This window comes from Harpegnathos saltator, unplaced genomic scaffold (genome assembly GCF_003227715.2).
Source record: "Harpegnathos saltator strain DR-91 unplaced genomic scaffold, Hsal_v8.6 scaffold585, whole genome shotgun sequence".
Taxonomy (NCBI): domain Eukaryota; kingdom Metazoa; phylum Arthropoda; class Insecta; order Hymenoptera; family Formicidae; genus Harpegnathos; species Harpegnathos saltator.
In genome coordinates this window covers 102195-120918 of record NW_020230410.1, presented here as the reverse complement: position 1 = coordinate 120918, position 18724 = coordinate 102195, and the positions used below count along the sequence as shown (strand labels likewise).

General features: G+C 45.7%; 3 protein-coding genes across 6 annotated transcripts; 2 read left to right on the top strand and 1 right to left on the bottom strand.

The window, feature by feature from the left end:
- Positions 1–1362: 1362 nt before the first annotated feature.
- Positions 1363–8954, top strand: Lcch3 (Ligand-gated chloride channel homolog 3). Of its 3 annotated transcripts, XM_025304001.1 has the most exons (10): positions 1363–1779; positions 3094–3267; positions 4412–4518; positions 5182–5249; positions 5812–5957; positions 6159–6316; positions 6662–6946; positions 7053–7283; positions 7364–7620; positions 8065–8954. In XM_025304001.1, exons 2-10 carry the CDS (start codon positions 3200–3202, stop codon positions 8215–8217), a joined length of 1473 nt encoding a protein of 490 aa, XP_025159786.1. In that variant the 5' UTR covers positions 1363–1779; positions 3094–3199; the 3' UTR covers positions 8218–8954. The 3 variants fall into 3 exon arrangements, with proteins under 3 accessions (XP_025159786.1, XP_019698584.1, XP_025159787.1); XM_019843025.2 differs by having other exon boundaries at positions 1363–3267; XM_025304002.1 differs by lacking the exons at positions 1363–1779; positions 4412–4518 and having other exon boundaries at positions 3231–3267.
- Positions 8955–10052: 1098 nt separating this feature from the next.
- On the bottom strand, positions 10053–15435 carry LBR (lamin B receptor). Of its 2 annotated transcripts, none has more exons than XM_011147168.3 (9): positions 13457–13579; positions 13054–13211; positions 12723–12927; positions 12370–12647; positions 11880–12255; positions 11489–11787; positions 11150–11403; positions 10878–11002; positions 10053–10787 (listed from the first exon to the last, which is right to left on the bottom strand). In XM_011147168.3, exons 2-9 carry the CDS (start codon positions 13198–13200, stop codon positions 10504–10506), a joined length of 1968 nt encoding a protein of 655 aa, XP_011145470.1. In that variant the 5' UTR covers positions 13201–13211; positions 13457–13579; the 3' UTR covers positions 10053–10503. The 2 variants fall into 2 exon arrangements, with proteins under 2 accessions (XP_011145470.1, XP_019698583.1); XM_019843024.2 differs by lacking the exon at positions 13457–13579 and adding an exon at positions 15360–15435 and having other exon boundaries at positions 10504–10787.
- Positions 13732–17234, top strand: LOC105186747 (heat shock factor 2-binding protein). Its single transcript, XM_011147167.3, has 7 exons — positions 13732–13875; positions 14099–14223; positions 14316–14490; positions 14648–14766; positions 15001–15102; positions 15291–15556; positions 15834–17234. The coding sequence occupies exons 2-7, from the start codon at positions 14185–14187 to the stop codon at positions 16165–16167; spliced, it is 1035 nt and encodes a 344-aa protein (XP_011145469.1). The 5' UTR covers positions 13732–13875; positions 14099–14184; the 3' UTR covers positions 16168–17234.
- The last annotated feature ends 1490 nt before the right edge of the window (positions 17235–18724 follow it).

The window sequence follows — 18724 nt, the reverse complement described above, 5'->3', positions numbered from 1 at the left end:
CGCGATCGGACGAGCGCGTGACCGGTGTCACTCGCGCGCGAAGTCGACGTTTCTCGCAGTCTTCCTTCCTCCTCTCCCTCTCCCTCACCCTCCCGACGAGAACTCTGTTATTCTCATTCGCCGCGAATAGAGCGCCGTCACGTCGCGATTAAGAATAGCGGATCGGTTTTTGCCACGCTTCGCGAAATAAGCATCGATCGCCTCCGATTCGTAGCGCGTTACCACTCTCGAAGGTTAATGACACCCTCTCTCGCGTCTTAAGGAGCGCGGGTGACGGCGGTGGGTGATGCTGGTGATGCTGCTGTTCGATCGGCTCGCTCTGAAAATCCGATCGCCGGCTCTGTGTGTCACTAGGTCGGCAGCGATAGAGCATACCGTGCATGCGCCCTGCGGCCGTGCGGCAATTCGCGGGGGTTGATCGGGGCTTGCGGGCGGGGGTGGCAACGCAAGACGGAGAGACTCGGAGGAGCGGAAGAGAGAAGAATCAAGGTGATCTGAGAGAGAGAGAGAGAGAGAGAGAGAGAGAAAGAGAGACGACGCGGGAAGAGAGAGGAGAGAGAAAGGGCGGTGAGGAAGGGCGAGGGAGAGAGAGGCGGGTGGTGAATATATCGGTGATGCACGGGGGTGGAACGGCACGATCTCACGTGAAAAAGGGGGATGCGGGCGAGAGGGACGGTGGATCCACGAGAGCGAAATGGGAAAGAGGAGAGGAAGGAAAGGAAAGGGTTCACGAGAGCGAGGGAGATAGGCGATCACGAAAACGCGCGAGCGGGAGGGACGGTGCTTCCGCGAGACTGAGAGTAACGGAGGATCTGCGAGAGTGAGATCAAGAGAGATAAATAATATATTAGAACGAGGACGACTGAGAGCGAGGGAGAAGGAGAGAGAGAGAGAGAGAGAGAGAGAGAGAGAGAGAGAGAGAGAGAGAGAGAGAGAGAGAGAGAGAGTGAGCGAGAGAGATAGACGGAGGATTCGCGTGGAGCGAAGGACGAGGCGAGGGGTTGAACAAGGTACTCGGAGCGAAAGAGAGATAACGAGCCGCGCGTCTATGAGTAAGAGCGAGGGGAGAACGATTTCCGGAGAGACCGCGAGGGAGAAAGAGCGCGCTGACGATGAAGGGAGGGGGAGGGGCAAGGAGTCAAGGGGAGAGAGAGAGAGAGAGAGAGAGGGTCTGAAGAGAGAAATCGACAGTGGATCCGCGTTAGCTACGAGGGATGAAAGGCAGCAGCCTCCGCGAGGCTCGTGGCGCACGGGAATACCTTGCGGCTTCGTTTCTGGTTGACGACGTTGACAGCGTTAACGACGTTGACGACGACGACGACGACGACGACGACGACGACGAGGAAGACGACGAAGGCAGTGACGACGACGACGACGACGAGGACGACGTCGACGAGGAGTGATGCTGCGCGACGATCGATGATGCGTTCGTGACAGTACGTTCGAATGTATCCGCGAGCGAGAGTGATCCGCGAGTTCTTGGCGTGACAGTGAAATCCGGATTACGTTGGACTCCACACGGACGTTAGCAAACGCCGGGCTCGGTGAGAACGGGCTCAGTCACTGGCTGATGGACCAACGTTCGGGCAGATCGTGATCCTGAGAGCCGCGGTCGATGCGAGACTGCGATCTTGTGACTCGCGATCCGCGGATCAAAGTGCACGCGAGTGATAACGTTGCGAGACCGCGGCGTGACAGCCAGCCTGATCGTCCATCGCCAGGTCCCCATCGGATCGGCAATGGGACCCCCCGCGTCATGGTGACCGTCGGATACATCAGGTACGGTTAATCCGTCGTGAGGCAACGTCGCGACGCGGGAAGAGAAAAGGAAGGAGAGAAGAGACGGAAAGTCCGGCTAGCAGCGAGAGTACTGCACTTGCGAATATGGCTCGAGAGGATGTGCGAGGAATAACGTTTTCCTCTCGTGCGTGCTTGACACATCGGCTTGATCCCGTCGCACGGAAGCTTGTTGCACGACTCGCTGCTAATCTCCCATTTGTTCTCGCCGCGATCGCCGTGGAATCGGGAACGTCGCTTGAATTTTCCACGGCAGGCGCGCGCGATCGTTGGCGCGATTTCACGGTAACGTGCGAACTGCGTGCGATTCATCTCGGCGAGCTGGTCACGAGGAGCGCGAGACAATGGGGTTGCGTGCGAGATCCCGCCGGCGGTAAGATTCGCACAGAGTCGGGGTGTTAGCGCACAATTTTATTCGCGAGTTTTACATGTCATGAGCGGACGACTACGGGCGTCTCGCAACGGGCAAGGATAAAGTGCTCGCGCGTAGGATATCGCAAGTGATGAAATATCACTCCCTCGTCAATCTAAAACGAAAACATTAATAAAACGAGGCGGAAGCAGGGCAGAGGGAGCGCGGGGGGGAGGGGGCGGTGGGGAAGAGAGTCGCCCTTGGCCGTCATTATTTACGGAGTATAGAGTTTCGCGCGGCTAACAAGATCTTCGTCATCTTGATCGCCCCGCGAAATAAGAAGAGCGCGGCACGTCGCCGGGCTATATTTCGCGGACTCTTCTCTTTAGCGATTCAACGCGAACGCTCCGACGGCGGTCGGGCCTCCGTGGGCTACAAAGAGAGGAGGTACAAATGGTCATCTAGATGGACGCGCGAGATCGTTGAATAGAGCGCGAGGAAGGTATCGAGACACCCGGGCATCGGATACTCTCTCCTCGTGCCTGCGCGGCAGAAAGGCTGCGCGACGAAGGGATGTTCGCCGATCGGCAAACACTCCCGTCGGAGACCTTAATTGTTTGCCTTGAATTTTGCCGCCGGTCCCAAGAGACGGGACCATTATACGGGCGCAGAAATTGCCAAGTCAAACAGACCTCTCCTTTTCGCTGGACGATGGTGCAAGGGTTAAGCTAGGGTACTCCAAGTACTCGCGCGCGCCACAGCGGTAGCTGATTCCGCGTGCGGGGGTTGCGTGTACGCGCGATAGGACGTGTAGTGGGAGTACGCGCGCGGTGTTGTGTGATACACGAGGTCAAGGGCGGCGGCGTGCGGAAAAGGGTCGCCAGTGACGGTGTGTGTGTGTGTGTGTGTGTGTCCGCACGGTGCTTCCTTTTGTCTGCTTTCAGACGACGGCGGCGGCGAACCGGCGGCCACGAGGATGCCGAGGGGATGACGTCCTCCCCGCTCGTTTACTGACGCAATCCCGCCCGGATAACGCAGACGACTGGCAGGATGCTGCCGCGCGCGCTTCTGCCGTTGATCGTCGTCCTCCTCGTGCAGCTACGTCATCGTGTCATCTGGTGAGCACCGTCGTCGTCGCGCGAATCCATCCCCTGTCTCGCGGATTTTAAGTGTGACAGCCGTCGCTTCAACAGCACCCGCCACTTTTCCTCGCGCTGCCTCGCGCTGCCACGCGCACGTGTCACGCACCTTTGCGGCTGCACGCGCGCGCGCTTCTGTATTCAAACGCACTCTTCCTCTGACGCGAAGTCGATGGAGAATTTTCGGGCTTTCGATAAACGCGACGTCCTGGAATTTCGTTCGTCCGTGCGAATTAAACGATCGAAGCGCTCATGTGAGCGAAAATCCGGAGGGAAAAAATGTTACCTCCGAGCATTCGCTAACGCAAATCACGCTGGGAATGAATCTCGCTCGTTTTTCTCTCTTTCTCTCTCTCTCTTTTCTCTCGTTTTTACTGTCGTGATTAAATAGCGCGAGGAAGTAATTAGATACCTGAATTAAGCCCGGCGCGCGATGTGAGCGACTGCACGGGCAACCGGAGCTGCAATCACGCCAATGTACACAGGGAGACACAACAAAGCTCCATTTCCGGGCCGAAAGAGGCTGGATAATCCTCTCGAGGCACGGATGCATTCAGAGACTCGCGCGCGCGCGCGCGCAACTATCTCCTCGCGACGATCAAGAATATCGTGATCACGAGTAGAATCGCTATCGACCAGATCAGGTCGACGGTGGGGGAATTACTCAGCGGCAGTAATTTTGCGATGCGTGATAATATGTCCGTTCCATGCATGATTCCTCATCGACAGATCAATTTGCACGTCGTTCCGTCCCTTAGCTTCTTATGCGCGCGTTTCCGTCGCACAGCCTGATACCGATGGCGAATTACGGTCAAATTAAAGTAAACGAACACAATTTATCACTTGACGACTCATTTCCGAATTTCTCCGGGAAGGTGTAATTCGGAATTTTTCTCTTCGTCGCGTCACGTTTGAACGGATGAACGTCGGAGGTATCGACGAATCTCTCGACGCGTACTTCACGGATAAAGCGGCGCGATCGAACACCTGGCGATCATCTCACCTGTTCGATCGGCAATGTTCATGCGATAGCTTCGACAACGTGTTGTCTGGCGCGCGTGATATTTTAACGCTCTCGAGCATTATCGACAATATCCGCATTTCGGAATTTCGCACTTCGCAGGGCTTCCCTAGAGAACACCGGGATGTCCGATAGGCTGGAGAACGTTACGCAGACAATTTCGAGAATACTCGACGGCTACGATATTCGATTAAGGCCGAACTTCGGCGGTAAGCTTCGCACTTGTCGCTTCTTCACGCCGTTAAACTCTCTCTCTCTCTCTCTCTCTCTCTCACTCTCTCTCTCTCTCTCTCTCTCTCTCTCTCTCTCTCTCTCTTCCGGAATTAAGCATGCGCGTTTCTCTTCCATTGGAATTAAGCATGCGCGTTTCTCCCTTCTTTCTTTCTTCTAGCGCCAAATCCCCCTCGAGCACCTGAGATATTTTAATGGAACGCGATATTAGACGCCGTATTAATTAACAGAGCTAGCCGCTAGAATAAAGCCGCTCGCTCAACCGGAGGTAGAACACGACATTAGCGCTCCTCGCCGGCGAGATCCTCTCCTCTCCTCTTTCTTTCTCTCTCCCTCTGAGAGCTTTTAATGAAGTCTCCATACCATTCAACGAGGCACGATCGCAATCAGCGCTTTTAATTGAACGTGCAACGAGGGGGAAGTAATTTGCCGATATTATCAATGGATTAGGCGGCTTTAAACTATTTCTTTTCCGTTTAACGGGTCTCTCCATCGCGAGCAGCTTGAAAAGCGGCAAAATTCGGATGCCTCTGCCCTCCTTCCTTTTCTTTGCTTTGTTCTTTCTTTTTCTTTTCTATTGGCGTCACGCGCGACGCGAGATACTCGACGAATTAATGCGATATGCTTCCTGTTTCTCGAAGGTGATCCGTTGCTGGTCGGAATGGATCTCACCATCGCGAGTTTCGACGCGATCTCAGAAGTCAATATGGTGAGTGGGCGAGACAAATGAGATAAATAAGGAGATTCTGCATGAAGTAACGCGTCCGCCTTGTTTAGCGCGTGCAAACTGAAATATGCGCGCGTCTTGCATCGGATGTTGCTATCGTGATGTTATATGCATGATCCTCGAGATACGGAGCATGTTCCTCGGTCGACATTCACAGCGTCTTCGTCGTCGCTGCCAAATCGATTTCTGCCTTCAGGGCGCCGATAAACCGTGTGTGCTAATGATTGATTCGCGACGTAAAGTCCCCTCTTTCCCGTTCGCGCGTCGGACGTCGATCCTGTCGATCGCGTATGATGTTTTTCCCTTTTTTCTTTTCCGGAAATATCGCGGGGTGTTAACGCAGAGCCGCGGATGGAGTTTCGAAAATTATCGCGATAAACTAATGATCGCGAGTCAAGACTTTCTTATGCCTCATGCATGTGGCGCGATTCACTGCGCGACTAATGTCATAAATATTGTGATACTTAATGAGTAATTAATAAGCAATTAGTTAGCAAGTTAGTAGGTGTGGTACCTCGGACGTCTAACCGTGATTAACCGTCAGGATTACACGATAACGATGTACTTGAATCAATATTGGAAGGACGAGAGACTCGCCTTTTCGCACGAGGGCGAGGTCCTGACGCTGAGCGGTGACTTCGCGGAAAAGATTTGGGTCCCGGACACGTTCTTCGCGAACGACAAGAACAGGTGACGATCACCGCGATAATAAAGATATCAATCGCCCGACGCGAATAGAGACTTGCCAGAGTGGCCCCCTCTCTCTCTCTCTCTCTCTCTCTCTCTCTCTCTCTCCTTCTCTCTCTCTCTCTCTCTCTCTCTCTCCCTCTCTCTCTCTCTATTTATCGTAAAGACTGTCTCGCTGCATCGGACTGATTTTCTTGTTCACAGCTTTCTGCACGACGTCACCGAGCGCAACAAGCTCGTCAGGTTGTCCGGTGACGGCTCGATCACGTACGGCATGAGATTCACGACGACCCTGGCCTGTATGATGGACCTGCACTATTATCCCCTCGACTCGCAGAACTGCACCGTAGAGATCGAGAGCTGTACGTGTTCAGATATGTATTTGATCGAACGGTTAGCTTCCGCCGAATATCTCTCATTTTCCGGAGTCGAAGCAAGGTATTTCCTGCAATCGAAAGTTGCACTTTGAATGAGCGAAAGAAAAAGGGGGCACACAAAACGATAGAGCAAACGTCGACGACGTTGATACCTACTACGTTTCTCCTTGCGGTAGATTTGTATATCTGGAGATTTTGCGATTACCGTGTAGTCGGGATAATATTGCCGTCGATGAGCGAACAAATAATCGGCCGATTAGACTTCCGCTACTCTTTTACAATGTGACTGCCGGCTTGTGCGCTCTATATTACGCCACTCTTCATGTATAGACGGGTACACGGTGCTCGACGTAGTAATGTACTGGAAGGAAACCCCCGTTCGTGGGGTCAAGGATGCGGAATTGCCGCAGTTCACGATAATCGGCTACGAGACCAACGATCGGAAGGAGAAGCTGGCTACCGGCATCTACCAGAGGCTCTCGTTGAGCTTCAAGCTCCAGAGGAACATCGGCTACTTCGTATTTCAGACATATCTGCCGAGTATACTGATCGTGATGCTCAGCTGGGTCAGCTTCTGGATCAATCACGAAGCCACCAGCGCGAGGGTGGCTCTCGGTAAGAATCCGAGACAGAAATGCCCGCCCCCCCTCCACTCCTCCCTCTCCCGCCCGTTAGAAATTATTTGACATCGTAATTGCATGATCCGCCGACTCTTCCTCAGGAATCACGACGGTGTTGACGATGACAACAATATCGACGGGTGTTAGGAGCTCACTGCCACGGATCAGTTACGTGAAAGCCATCGACATTTACCTGGTGATGTGCTTCGTGTTCGTGTTCGCGGCCCTGTTGGAATACGCGGCGGTCAATTATACGTACTGGGGCGCCCGGGCGAAAAAGAAGACCAAGAAGAAGGAGACCGACGAGAGGAAAGTGCTCTCCTCGAAGCCCGGTGAGCGAATATCGAGCGACGACTCGTCACTCCGGATGTTTCACCTCGCGCTCGGCTAATTCCCGTCTTCCTCTTTGCAGGCAGCAAAGCCAGCTCGCCGTTTCCCGGCTCTACAGACGCGGACATTATAGAGCTGCAGGATCTCCGAATGTCGCCGTTACCGAGCATCAGAAATAGGTCGGGCTTGGTCAGCGCTTCGTCGACGCCCGGAGCCGGAAGAGATCACGACCCAGCCAAGTTTCCACCGAGCTTTCGCATCTCCAGGGCCGCCGCTTATAATACGCACACCCGAAACAGCGGCCTCAGGTACAGAGGCCCGAGACCGCACAAGCCAAAGGTATGTCAAGGTATTCCCAAACAATGCACAAGACGTCTAAAGAATGTTCGAAGGAGCGAGACGATCTTTAAATATCTCCACCAGATTTTCCGGATTTGTGTGCGCGCGCGCGAGTGTATGTCACGTCTTTGTTACAAATACACGTATCTATATTGTTATAGTTATTTTATACGATCACCCGGAGAGCGAAAAAATGCAAATTCTGTAGAAAATGGTAATTGGGCAACTGCGACGAGCAGTCGCCCTTGTTTGTGATAACAAACGGAAATATGCAATATATAATTATAATACAAATCTAACAGATTACTTCTCTAAATTACTCTCTCTTATACTCCTCCTTTTCCAAATACGATATTTCCAAATACGATAGCTTGTTCTGGTTGTCAGAATCGCTCTCCATTACTGTATTTGTAAATATTTACATGTTACAAGTGTGTTTCACAGGTGTTACACGCCATACGCAGAGGAGCCTCCGTGCTGCGCGTATCGATGCCTAAGATCAAGGACGTAAACGTGATAGACAAGTACTCGCGAATCATCTTCCCGGTCAGCTTCATGCTGTTCAACGCCGTGTATTGGGTCTTCTATTTTCTCTGAACGGACATCAACACGTCTCACCGGGCCTCGTCTGGGCCCCGAGGACCAATCAATTCGGGAAGGTCCTCGCGTCCTCTCGCGTTTTCGAGTTGCGATACGCGTCGAACGGTGTAACATTTCTCGCGGGGACGATAGTCCACCGACTTAGCAGGTGATGAAAGTACTGAATTGAAAGCTGCCACGAAACACTTAACGATAAAAATTAAACGAACGCGGATGGACATGTGTCGTATGCGTGTGTGTATGTGTGTGTGTATGTGTTGTGTGCCAAAACAACAGCGTTCACGAGATTTTCGTTAATTCGATTGCGATTCTTTCGGTAATTAGAAAGTACACAGTATAGCGATAAGCGACACGGACGAGCGACAATATGTTCCTAACGAAGCATGATAGCTTTGTCGCGGAAGAAACGTCAATAGGCACTAATTTGGGTGACAGTTCATGGCGAAATACAAAAAGAAATTATAACATATGAAGATCAAATTGCTCCCGCGATAATAAAAGTGATCTAAGTCATGACTCTTGTATATTATAGAGGTAAATAAGTTTCTACGTTTCTCCTACGTATTAAAAGATACGCTTGGAAAATCAAAATTAATCTTAAGTGTACGGAAAGATTCTTCTCGCGAAAAATATCGCTTAACTTGATTTTTCCATACTTGTGACTTGGATTACTTTCATCGTCGTGTCGATTAATTTACAGACACATTAAACAATCCGGGCCGCAAAAAAAAAAAGACATAAAAATATTGATGTCGAAAGCAAGAAATTGAAAAATCACGTTATAAATTTCATCTACTGTTTATCAAAGTTTCATTAGCGCTGCTTGATGAAAGACGGAGACAAAGTATTTTGTCAACATGAATGTCATCGAGACACTAGATTAATTACGATTGGTTCACCACGTGCGTTTATCATTAAACAGAAAACGCATTTGTAAAAAAATACGATTTAAATATAGTTACTGACAAGATATATAAAATTGGAAAGAATGACGTTCCTTCTACACGTCATATCGTGAATATATTTATATAATTCTTTTATTTCCTGCAATAATTTTCGAACATAGTCTATTTCACATGCAAGTTCGAGCAGTACTTTTCTTAAGAAGAGAAAACACGCAAAATAAAATGTTCAAAAAATGTCACATAGAAATGTAAGTTTGCAGCTTTTAGCGCGATGATTTTTAATCATAATTGTAAGGTATAGATATATATAGATATATAACTAGCGAATAGATATGTACAATTATTCGAACGACTACTCGCGTGTCTACTGTGAATAAATGTGCAAATGATACGATGAGAATTCGCTTTCGTTACTTTATAGTAAGTAAAGAAACAAATTAATTATTAAATGAACATCAGTATAGCAGAAATCGTTTTACCAACAAATAATAATAATAATTTCCATTGTGTGCAACAATATATCACTTTTCAGTTTGTGAAAATTACATTACAGACAGACAATTCGAATGAACACATTTTTAAGAATTCACCTTATCGGAAATTGTTTTTATAGCAAGTGACATATATATATATACACATGTATATATACATGTACATACACGAGCAGTTTAATAAAAATTCAGAGACAGAGAGAGAGAGAGAGAGAGAGAGAGAGAGAATGTGTACAAATATAAATTATACTACTGTTAATTAAGTCATTCATCTCGTAATTTTTATCATCTCGTCTTTTATACCCATAAAATCGTTTCGTTAAAATGTACAATAGATACGAGATAGGCGCTAATATATTTTATTAAAAAATTAATGACTTAAAAAGAAATTGCTTGTCGTAATCTTAGATAATTACACACGATTAATACAAAAGTATAAAATTTCTTAATTAATTTGTATTTTCACATTTCAGTGCTCCATATTACAGGCACGTGTCTTAAAAGCTATATATATATTTTAAATATAAAAAGATGCTAATATAATGTTACAAACATTTTATTATTTCATTAAAATATGCAGCAACGTGTTCTACACGTGTTCTACATGCTTTAATATTGTCGTCCATAAAAAGTTTTATCCTATAATCTTAATCTAATGAAATTTTTCAATATCAATAAAATACTTTTGGTTCATAATCTCAATCTTGTCATGTCCGATCTTATATGTAGATAAAGAATTTAAAATATACTATATGTTACTATACATTGCCATAATCTTATAATGAAAAAATATCATGAAGTATATGATTTAAAATTCTTATAAGATATACTGAGCATCTCTTTATGATATGGAATTTGGTGCTTAAAAATGTTGCGCCTTTATTGCTTTAAAACACGCACTTTAAAATCATGTACTTTACGCGCGAGCAATATTCCTCCCATGCGTATCCGTAACGTGTTTGACAACGTCTGTTGTCTCTCACGGCTCTATAAGCCAACGTTAATGTGCAACAGATAGCCGCGTAATACGGTAGAAGGTCGATCGCTAAACTGATACCCGCAATGGACCACTGCATCATGATGTCACCTAAATAATTTGGATGTCTGACGTAACCCCACAGACCGGACAGCATGAGCTTCTTCCCACGTGATGTTGGGATAGTTTCCAAGTCTGCAAATTCCATAGGAATAAATATATGTCCATTTATCTTGATTATAGAAAACAAAACAAGATATAGCGATTATTAATTTTTACACTCACAAGGCACTGTCGGGGAGACAGGATTTTTCCTGAACTCATCTTTCCGTGAATTACTACTTCTGTATAACATATATCCCATTATGAAAATTAAAACGAATATGCCCATGTAGTAATTAAATTGTAATCTAAAAATGTGTGAAATAACAATTAAGATTTACTGGAACTTATTATGATAGAATTTGTAAAAATGTATATATAATATAATAAAATGGGACATATATATATATATATATATATATATGCATGCAAGTATATATGATAGATATACTTACTTGTGATACAACATAAATTTCGTCGTGAGAGTTGGCAAGAACGGATATAGCAAGTGGCTAACGCACGTCATGTATCCAGTTCCCTCGTACATTACCGCAAAGGACGTAAAGATAGTGGCTTCGTATATCAATCCATCTAGAATGTAGAAAAGCTGCAAGGAGATCACTAACAACGTAGATACATCAAGTTGTTCGATATTTAAAGTCCTCACGTTGCCGATAGCTTTAGTGGCAATGGCTATGTTCATAATCAACTGCAAAATATAAAGAATATAATTAGAAATTATACTGAGAATTTCCGTATCAGAGTTTGCCGGTCACGAAATACGAAGTAATTACCGTGCCTATGAGAGAAGCTCGTATCAACAGCAACTTGACGTCCAAAATACCAATTCGTGGATTAATTTCTTTGCCTTGCCAAAAGTTATATATTTTGCTATTGGTTGACGCGTATATATTTAGGTTAGCTATTGAAGCTCTCTCTGCCTTAACATACAATCCCAAGGCTAAAATTGTCCCAATAAGCCAGCCACTGATTGCCAATTGTAGGGAATTTTCCAAAATATAATCAGAGATTGGAACATTCTTATATACACATAAACCGAATAATACTACTGCTAAAGTAGCACTTACGAATCCTGAAAAATATCCGGAAGAATATTAGTAGTACTAAGAATGGAAGTGAAAGTAATCCTCTCACGCGATATAGCAATTTCCCACACCTACATACCATTTATGCGATATTGCAATTTTCCGATTTTACTCTGTTGCCCGTCCACGTTCTTTCCAATCGGTACAACCGAGACGCAAGCCAATACTGTTAGATATACAATATAAGTTAAAAATCCATGCAAATTTATGTAAGCCCTCCAGTCGGTAGAAAATTGTACACGATCAGATTGACATAGTCCTTTCCAGCATAGAAATTGCGGCAGAATTATGGATATCGGCAATAAAAATATGAGGAAAGACGTCCCAATCCAACCACCCCATTCCTGAGGTTGATCAATTCTGATTATTCCTTTATCGCGGTTTACTGGTATCGAGGTCACTCGTTTCTCTTCTCTACTTTCCTGTGGTAGCGGAACTTTTGTCAGATCCTGAAACTAATTATCGATACACTCCACAAGCTGTTACCACATAAACAGAGCATCGCATACAGAATTTATTAAAAGAAATTGAATCTAATAGATTGATGATATCATTAAAAAAAAAATTACTTTATCTCGCTGCATAGAATATCCTCTTCCTCGTTCAGCTAGAGAATAATCGAATAAATAACTTTTTCTCTCTATTGGAAGCGAAGCAGCTCTGTCAATATCTCTGACCAATACAATTGGTGTACGCTCTTTCTCAATTTTCGTCACGCTCGACATTCGTGCTCTACGCATCAGTGTAGTTCTGATTTCATCTAAACGTTGTTGCAGAGGCATTGTTTCAGTCGGGCTCTCGTCAATTTTTTTCATATCGCTTTCTGTTTTGTGATTATTTATATTATCTGAATAAGGAAAACTTTGTGTATTATATATTCTGATGTATTTAACAAACGTATAGTTGGAAGTAATATATTTACCACTTTCGATATCTATACGTGACAGAGATACTTTTGCAAGACGTGTATTACGAACAGGCAATTTCTTAGTCGGTGTGTACATCGACTGTCTGGCAGGCGATCGCTTACTTGGGGACTTCCTGCTGGGAGAATATCTTTGTCTCATAGGACTCTTCCCAGCTATCCTGTTGCTTATTCTAGTTGGAGTCCTCCCTCTCCTTTCAACCTTAAAAAATAAAAATAACATATTACATGTATATTATGTTGAAGGATAAAAAATTCTCTTGATACTTTTTATTCTCAAATGTATAATTTTGGACAGTATTCATTTCTACCCGGTACTAACGATTACCTTAATATCCATTTCACTGACTGTATGCTGAGCACCGGTTTCGAATTTGATCTTGTACTGATCACCTTTAACATTGAGAATCCTCCCTTTATAATATTCAGAAGTATTCGGCAACTTGGCAAGTACCTCTTCACCTTCACTGAACATCACTGCGAGACCTGTAAAACAAAATATCCTAGGATCAACTCAAGAATCGTCTGTATTCGTCCGATTAGCTCACACATCATTTAAACAATAAAGTTCTCTCTATTCGTATCATATATCGGATAATAATCAAAGAAGTATGTTGAGGAAAGTGAGTGGCAACGGTAGAGCGTTATGTGGTATATAACATCGTCGGTTCTCGATCGTGAATTAAACACAACTGCATTTCGCCTGAAACAGCATTCGTCATGTGACTTACGTTCTGTGCAATTCCGATCGATCTCGACTCTGTTCCACAAATATCCACGTAGCTTGAAAAATAATAAAACTTCTACAAGTCGTGAGGTTACACCCGATATCGTTCTCGAGCATCATAACACCGAAAGGGGAAAGGGTCGTGCGCAGTGCATCATAGGCACGCTATGCGTTCCTAAAGACATCCGACAGAGGCCACGCGGGAAGTCGATCTATCGTTACGTTAACGGTTCTTCGCACGAACTTCGCACCACGCCGCTCACAGCGGGGATCAGTCAATTTCTCTCTCGTGTGTGTAATGCGATGCGCGTATAACATTGTGCACGTCGCAGCGCGAATTTCCGACCTGAACGCACCTTATCTTATCGCAATAAACGGAAACTGCATTATAGCGAGACCTTGAGTTTAACGGCGCTCCACACGGTATTTTTAATCTGATATTTTTTTAGAAACCGATGATCTCTGAATATTAACAAGAATTTATATTGTTATGCAAGAGAATTTCTAATAATTGATATAACTGTGTACGAGAATATATGTAAATGCGAGGTTACATCTAATCAACGACTCGTACAAATTACAGGGTAAAAAATCATCGAATTAAAGATGTGAAACATAATCGAGATTGTGTTTGTTCACGTTGCAGCGGGATTTCGTAAACAATTCGAAAAGCGTTCGCATCCTCCAATTGTATTGTCGTCTCTTTTTGGTTATACGAGAGCGGAAACAGACATGGACGAATTCAATTTCGAAAACGATCGCAAACTCTTCGTGCGTATTTCGCAAAATTATAATATAATCTTCAGCGAGTAATGATGTTTATTTCGTAACGCCAAGTTTTCCTCCGTGTCTCGTGATTTCAGGATTCTCTGGAGACAATTTTAAGCTCTAAGGGCAATTTCCACGAATTCATAGACGATGTACCAAATATCCTCGTGACTGACAATTTCGAACAAGGCTTTCATAGCGAGGAAACGAACGGCGATAAAATCCATACGCTTTTCAATAAATTTTCGACGTCGTCCGTTATTTTAAAAGGTTATGTTACGCAACTTTCTCCTTTAATCCGTTCTTAGTTATTACACGAAAAAGTAAAATATCCGCTGCAAGCGAGTGAATATGCTAAAAGCAGAGCGTGGATGACGGCGGATTAATGTGCGATTGACAAAACTTAGACGTTACTTTCCTCGTATAGATAACGCGAAAGAAATGATAACATTGGAGTCAAAATGCGAGGAGCTGAGCGTTCAAGTTGAACGTTTGATGACAGAAAAGGAAACTGCGCATGAAGAAATAAGACGTTTGAAAGATCAAGTAAAATTTTATCGTTTCGCTTTTATATTAATCTTTATCACCGTTCATTTTATTCAAGTTCCACTCTTGCTTTTTTAAAGCTCTTAAGTTTTACGCAGACTGTTTCAAAATTGCGCTAATGACAAAACAAGCGGCATAGTGCGATATTTCTGTCTTCATTATCTCTGTTTTGCAAAACCGTTTCTTAAAATGCCATTTCTTGAATATTTATGCGCCTTTTTATTTTTTTTTCAGATATTAAGTCAGAGTACCTATTGCGCAACTCTCGGTGCAGTGTTAGGTAACTTGACATGGCGTGCTTCTAGATTTCCACAGACAATCGATGCCTGGTTATCCGTAAGTATAATGAAAACATATATAAACATAATAAGTGAATGAGCGCATCACACGATGCGAAATCTTTTCTATACTATAAATTATATACAATATAATTTTTATAATATTCACTTATTTCTTTTTCTTTTGTAATATACAAAAGATGTGAATACACATGTGTTAATTACGTGCTACGGTTTCTCTCTCAGTTTCAGAACGAACTAGGAGAATTCTTGTCGATAGCGGACGGAACTTTCAGCGCGTTTAATAATACTTACAAAACGTCACTCCCGCCGACTAGCAACGTCGAGTACAAGTTCGTAATAGGACTTCTCGGTATCGTCTCCAACTTGTCCGCGAGCCCGGAGGGTCGTGAATTTTTAATCACAAATTCGAGCGGCAGGGAGTTAGTGCAGAAAATAATTCAACTGATCCCGGAATTACCGTCAGCTTCCGGATCGTCGTCTTTGAAGAGGTACATGATTTTATTGCAACTAAAATTAAAATAATAAAATTATTGCAACTAAAAGTAAAATTTTGTACACTTTCAACACACAGTTTCCACACTCGCTCTTATCCGCGGTTACTGCAGGTTTCTATTAAAATATACGTATTAATTAAATAATTTATCATGCAAATCGGTGAAACAGTCTTTCGAGAAAGAAGTTTTTCTATATCTTTGATACAAAGTTCTAATGAGATACGTGCACCTTGCGCGCATCGGCAATATTTCGAGTGCGGTTGCATTACAGATTGATGCTAATGGTTCTGTATAACGTGAGCATAAATAAGACCGGTTTGCAATACCTGCTGGAATCGCGAGTGGGAGACCCGTTGAGACATTGCCTACGAGATAAATCGTCCATGGAAGAAACACAAGTGCTTTGTCTTCGCGTTCTGCAGTCCGTCACTTACGATCTTACGGAGCCGAAATACATTGAAGATCTCAACGCGACCATTCCGATCGATATGATCGAGACCATGGCGTTGTCGAAGAGTGACAATCTAAACAACGTCGCGAAACAAGTTATCAAACACCTACGGAACTGTGAAAAATATCGTACAGTGATGTCGCAAAACGTATGACGTAAATTTCAACGTACTTTTTGCAAACGCGCGGCTTACACGTCTTGAGAAATGTGAAACGAGATATATACCACATAATATTATATTCAGCTTCCTAATGTAAGCGACTAGATAAACGACGCAAGTACGCGTGGATTCTTATACTAAATTCCAGTCTAATTTCGGTTCGATTGGATACCGAATATCCGTGATTGAGATTGCGCCAAGTGTTCGCGCTATTCGATGCCCTACTCCGTGCTAAACTTTTAGCAAGTTGCACTTCGCTATCATAGCACAGACAATAATAGACTATTGCCAGACTATACAGACTATCCTTGGAACACATGTTCGTGGCTAGCACGGGGGGTTGTCGACTATCGATCTGCAAAGAGCAGGAATAAAATGAAGCGATTGTGCATAGGATACGTGCCAGTATGTAATGGCGAGTCGTTGTTTTAAGAGTTATAAGAGTATTATTCTCGCGGCACACGTGCCAACGATGATGAATTAATGTCACACGACAATGGCGAGATGAGAAGATGAGTCATTAAGCCGGTCGACAGCGACAAATCGTAATAACAATTCCGGGCGATTGTATCTGATTGCATTTATAACGGTGCAGTTGCGATCCACCTGAACTTATCGGCTTTGACAATTAATGCACTCGAGATTTTCCGAGCTACCCTTCGCAACGAATTATTCACGAGGGAAAGCGAGACACGTCAGTTGCACCCAGCTGGCCCAGCGGTTATACCGAGATAATGACCGGCCGTTCCAAATAAAACTTTGCGTGCGCCTCCGTAGATGTTCGATAATACCTCGCGATACCATCGTACGCAATTACCGTAATTTAAATATCTTACATGCGAGCCTTGCTGTCCTTTTATGTGTAAATTTACAACAAATTTTGAATGTAAATTTTTTCTTTTACATTATACAGCGTACAAGGGTATATTTCGCGTTAAAAATGTCTGACAGAAAAAGTGATAAAAAATCATACGTTTTTCTCGCAGTGAACGAAGAACGAAACGAAATGTGTTGTACTTTTTAGTAGATTTCTATATAACAGGCGTCGCCCTCTCTCTCTCTCTCTCTCTCTCTCCCTCTCTCCCTCTCTCTCTCTCTCTCTCTCGCTTTCTCTCTCTCTCTCTCTCTCTCTCTCTCTCTCTCTTTCTCTCTCTCCTTCTCTCTTGCTTTGTACAGCCGATTTCTGAGAAAACTAACATCCCTAATTTTTCCGCAACGTACGATTATGCGGCAAATAGCATGCACAGGGATGTATCCGGGAAGACGAGAATCCAATTCTGCGGAGTAGTGCGCAGCCTCTTATGCTGAACGTCTCGTGCTCGGACAAAGCGCGCGCCCTTTTCGGACATCGTCACGGTCGTCGCACATTTTCAAGTAAGCGACGCAAACTCCACGTTATCCGCCGATGTTAATTCACACGTACTCTGCGCTACTCTGGTTCTCTCGGTCTCTTTTGAGCAACGTCAATCATACAATAATCATCGTTCTCATTGTATTCCCGTTTCTCCCTTTGCTATTAAAATCTATTTTCTTTTCAGCAGAAGACATGCGTATTTTCACCCGCGAGCACCCCTGAGCAACGCACCTCGGCCTACGCTCGAGGTCCGTCACTCGCTCCGCCGGGGGGGAACGCAGACGCGAATTCCGCGAACGCACTTTTCGCGGATTTCCCCGTCGACGCTCCTGGCCGCGGCGTCGAGTATCGACCCGGCGCGAGTCCGGCACGCGAGCGAGCGTGCGCGCGGCACGTGGAACTCGCGCCGGAGCGCGGCGCGACGCGGTTCCGCGTCGTCGCCGACGCTGCCGTCGCGTCCAGGGATCGGCGCGTAGAGCGGCGGTGGCAGGCGCACGCGTCGGGACGTCTCTGCGTCCGGCGTCGCGCACAAGCAGCTCACGGAGGAGACCTCGGCGAGCAGGCAGGCAGGACCTAGGGAAGGCGACGGCCGGGCGGTCGTTTTATTGATCCCGGGGCGCCGCGGCGCTACCCACCCGCGGCGGGAGAGAAACTTCTCTCCGGCGAGGAGGATCTCTCTCTTCGTCCCTTTTTCCTGGCGTAGCGAGTCGAAACCGGCGGCGGCACGCGTTCCCTCGGCTCTATTCCTCGGGCGCCGCGGGATCCCTCTCTCGAGCGTCGTCAACCTTCACCTCCTGCGCCTAAGTTCTGCGGCGCGGTTTCCCAGGAGCTGACTGGGTGTGTGCGTTAGGTTGTCACCGTCCTCATCGTCGTCGTCGTCATCGTCGGAACATCGCGGTCGGTACCAAGTCTTGGTAGCGGTCGTGCGACTCCAACGCGTCGGGGAGAGCATCGGGCAAAGCTGGAGATCGATCGATCATCGTGAGATTATCGCACAGGCGGGCACCGGTGAACCAGTGACCTGAGGACCATCGGAAAAGTTTCTCGTCGGATCCGCGTCCCGGCGGTGTTGCAACGTGACATAAGTCTTGAGCAACTGTCAAGCTACGCGCGGTATCTGCGAAGGTTACGCGGGGGACCTATGTGAGAAGAAAGAAGGAGGCAGAGCGGGAGAGAGAAAGAGGGAGAGAGAAGAGA